Source organism: Hippopotamus amphibius, chromosome 4 (genome assembly GCF_030028045.1).
Source record: "Hippopotamus amphibius kiboko isolate mHipAmp2 chromosome 4, mHipAmp2.hap2, whole genome shotgun sequence".
NCBI classification, from domain to species: domain Eukaryota; kingdom Metazoa; phylum Chordata; class Mammalia; order Artiodactyla; family Hippopotamidae; genus Hippopotamus; species Hippopotamus amphibius.
In genome coordinates, this window is record NC_080189.1 from 12,035,651 (window position 1) to 12,039,937 (window position 4,287).

At 42.9% G+C, this 4,287-nt stretch overlaps 1 protein-coding gene across 1 annotated transcript; it reads right to left on the reverse strand.

Moving 5' to 3' along the window:
* Positions 1-770: 770 nt before the first annotated feature.
* TAS2R60 (taste 2 receptor member 60) lies at positions 771-1,723 on the reverse strand. Its single transcript, XM_057732535.1, is given in 2 exon segments — positions 771-907; positions 910-1,723. Coding segments are annotated over 2 exon segments (951 nt in total).
* Between the last annotated feature and the right edge of the window lie 2,564 nt (positions 1,724-4,287).

Here is a 4,287-nt window from a genome sequence, read left to right on the forward strand (position 1 = left end):
CAGAAACAAATGAACCTCTCCACGTCAAAAATTTTAGTAGGTCCCAATAGCAACACAAAAGAAGTCACATCTGGGTTCATGGACCTTAACATTTATAGAACAGGCTAACAGACTGGGCTATTGTAGAGAACATAACAATATATAAATCATAAACCCCTAGCATTCAGGTGGTCTCAAAAGGTAATCTGTAAATGCCAGGTAACACACACAGCTACACACATGCACAAATTTCACCATGCTCTGTAAAGAGAGTTCAGACACCAGGAACCCTTGCATGGAAGGAAAGAGAGCTTCACTGCAGTAGATGGCTGGAAATCAGTTAAGGATGCAAAAGGAAATATGGTTTTACAGGATGAAGCCAGAGGAAAATTGAGTTTCCAAAAATCTTTTCCAGTGTGATTCAGCAGATAAAAAAAAGAATCATGTGTCAGGATCCTTACATCCAGTTTCCAGAAGGATAATTTTAAACACCAAGAGTTTAGTCACAGGGAAATAAAAGTTTCCTGCTTCTTTGGCCACATCAAGTCCCACAGGGAACATTAACTACATCAGCTACACCCTTGCTGAGTGCAAATCAGTGACACTAGACCACTAGTTCAGTACCTTCCATCTCACCTTGAAATCCTATTTCATTGAGGTTATTCTTCTAATACTAAATGCAGCAAAGAGGGAAAGAGCGTTAAATGTGGCAAAGAGATTTAAAGAAGCAACATCCCATCCCACCCAGGCCTTTTGCACTAGAGTTTCTGAGGCTTTTCATCAATTGCAACTCAAGATGCCCCATGCTCTGAGGAGAAGCCCCTCTCTAGCATAACTCTCAGCCTGTGGTTACTCAAGAGAAGCACAATGGGGTGGACTGCTGTGCACAGATAAATCACAGCCTGCCACACCCAGTACCTGAATCCCTGGATGGAACCACACCTGAGGCACTGAGCTCCAGTGACAGAAAATAGGAAATGAAGAGGACGGCAAAGGAGATGAGAGCAAGGAGATCCTTGATGTGCACCTGGGAGCTGGAATCATGAAAGCCTGAGATGGGTAGGAAGACTTCTTTGGTGTGTCTTCCCAGAGATGTAATGAGCAAAACCATGCCAGCGATGAAGATAACAGTAGGGACTGTCCAGGTAACAATTTTCAAAGGGAAGGAATAGAGTCTCTCATATGTTTTCATAGCATTCCCAGTGACGTTCCAAGATTGCAGACCCCTCTTTAAATAGTTCTGATATATTCTCTGGTTGCCTATGAAAAATAGAATGGTGCTAAAGCTGGAGAACCCCCCAGAGCTGAGTAGCATCCATGGAACCAACCCAGAAACCTTCCACTTTAGCTAGAGGAAGACAGGGTGGGTGAAGGTTGTGATTTTCACATAGTAGGATACACTGAGCCAGGTGGAGAACCATAATGTAACAGCATTCAAGAAGTCCCACTGAAAGGCCAGGAACTGGAATACAGGGTTGTATGGGAAGGCCATTGGATTCAGGAAAATATAAATGTTCTTACTCATCACCACTCATTGCAGATAGAAGCAAGAGGCCCCCAGGCTGACCAATGACTTACTGCAGGGTGACAACATTCTCCATAGCAACCATTCCATGCACAGTGCCACAGTGATTAAGCCATTACCCACCACTGCCACCAGGCACAAAAGGAACAAAATGATAGTGAAGAGGAGGGCTCCCTTATCAGCCAACTGAGGTCCTGAAACCATGTCCTCTCCACTCATCTCTCCTGAAGAAAAGATGGGTCCCAAGACTTCAAGGCCTATTCCTGTAGGGTGGCTCTGGAAGGTCCCGTATGATGTTGGTCCCTCCAGCTGCCCTAAGTACAGAGGATAAAGTAGAGGATATGGGCTATCTGAGGAGAGTGAAGAGGTTTTCTTCTCTCAGAATAGATGCAAATATCATTGAGGCTCAGTTTCAAACGTCCCCCTGCCTGCCCACGAATTTGCCTGTCCTTCCTCTGCCTACTGTCTGCCGATGTCAACATTGGTGTGGATACTATACCAGGCCCTTGCATTTAGCATCCCTTACAAGGGAGCTTATACCTCTCTAAGCGGACACCTGAGACAGAGCCACACACCTGCTGGCTGCTCTATGAGGAGATCCAGTGGGTACGCCCACTACTGACAGTCAGAGGCTCACGTCCTGGGTTGGTTGGTGCGTTCTGGGCATTGTTCTAGGTGACCTTCATTGTCTTTAGTTCTCACAATGACCCTATGAAGCAAGTGCCTTTAGAAAACCCATTTGACAGGCAGAAAACTGAACACAACCTCTACCAAGATAGGTTAATTCAAATCCTATTACTTGTAGTGACTGTTAATCATCAAATAGAACATAGACAATTATACATAATCAGGCAAGTGAAGTTTTTAACCATATTCTGTTAGTGACCTTTAAAGGGCATTTCACATAGGAAATCCTAGTATGATAGCTATAACACCAATGGGCTATGGCAGGAAGAACCGAGGGCTAGGAATCAAGGCAGGTGTTAGTCCTAGTTCCATCCATCACTGTGAGTTTATTGGATATGCCAATAGGCCCCTCTGTGCCTCAGTTTCTCCATCTGTAAGATGTGAAAAGTATCATCTATTCTAATTCACAGGATAAGACTAGATTCTAGGACCAGAACCTTAGTTTTCAGAGTGAAAGAAGACATTAATTTTATAGATGAAATAAATGAAGCCTCAAGTTATAGATTAAGGCTCCCACCTAAAGACACAATTGTATGGAGAAAAGACCAAGATCCAAACTGATTCCAGGACTGGAAATCTTTGCATAGTTAGCAGCACATCTTGTATTCCTATCTTCCTCACCACCAGCTGAAATCAGAAGACCAGGTTTTCAGTTTTGTCACAGTCACTTTCTACGGATCTTTGGACCAGTCATTTAATCTCTCTGAACTCCTCTTTCTTCACCTATAAAATATGGATCACAAATAATGTGAGTATATATATACACATATACTGACTTATATGTGGAAACTATAAATCTCTACACCTGCATAAGAAATAAGTAAGGTAATGATGACAATTGTTATTATAATGATACCCAACCTGTGGAGGGACAAGTAGTCCAAGGAGAATTCAGGGGAATGTCAGGGCTGCAATAGAGGTCCAAGGCACCAAATATTGGACATCTACTTTAATTAGAGGAAGGTGGAGTAAGCAAAGGCCACATATGCAATAGGAATGAGGTTCACAGAATCAAAAAAAAAAAAGCAATCAGGTGAGTGCTTACTCAGCTGAGTGTAAGCAGGTTAATGTGTCACAGGGAGTAAGGCAAGCAGAAATTCTTCTGGGTCAGATATGGCAATAGCGAAGGTTCAAGATCAAGTAACATAAGAGTGAGGGAGTATTTTACAGAACACTCACCTCCTGACGAGCACCATTTCCTATCAGTTCCATGCATAAGCACCCCACAAAGAGAGAACAGAATGCAGAGCACTCAGCCTCTCTTTCCAGTTCCCAGTTCACCTGGGACAATGGTCCAGGTGGAATTGATCTTCCAACACAGAAGCCTTGCTATAGTGAACACTGTGTTCCTGGGGAAAGGAGAGGTGAACTAAGGTAACTCATTCACTCTGCCTTTCTGAGAAGATGCAAATCTCCAGGAGATAGAGTTCCCAACTGCTCTCTACCTGCCCTTGTTCCTCTAGCTGACATTTGGCTGTTTCCTACTGGAAAGTGGAACAATAAGGCAAACTTTGAGCTCATACCTCTGGAGTCTGGTCAGCCACAAACCTTTCAATATGGAAAACTCACATCTTTTCCCACCTATCTCCTTCATCTTTGATGGCTCATATAACGGGAAAGATATGCCGCTAACCCTCAATTCAACTAACAACAATTAACAAGCATCTCCTGTATATCATAATGACCCTAGGGAAGGCACTGGGGCTGTAACAATGAACTAGGTATCTGCTCTCAAAGTGCTTTCATGAACTAGTCATAAACCACAAACATTTACTGGGCATATACTATGTGCAGATGAAGCTAATCCAAAAGGGTGAGTAATCATTTCCATTTTAATACACAATGTGTTTTATGGTGATTCATTTGTTGTTTGTGCTTTTTGTTTGTTACATTTTGATTTCTCATATTTAGACTTTCTTATTTGGTGGAAGCCAAGCCTGAGAATTTTGAAATTTTTCACAGATGGTCTTCACATGTATGCTCTCAAGAGTGGTAGAGGTTGGAATCCTGAGTAGATTCTCTGTGTGGGAAACACTTAGCTCAGTTCTCTCTCTCAGAGGATAAAAAAGGAGGACTCCCAGGCCGCGGTTCTAAAT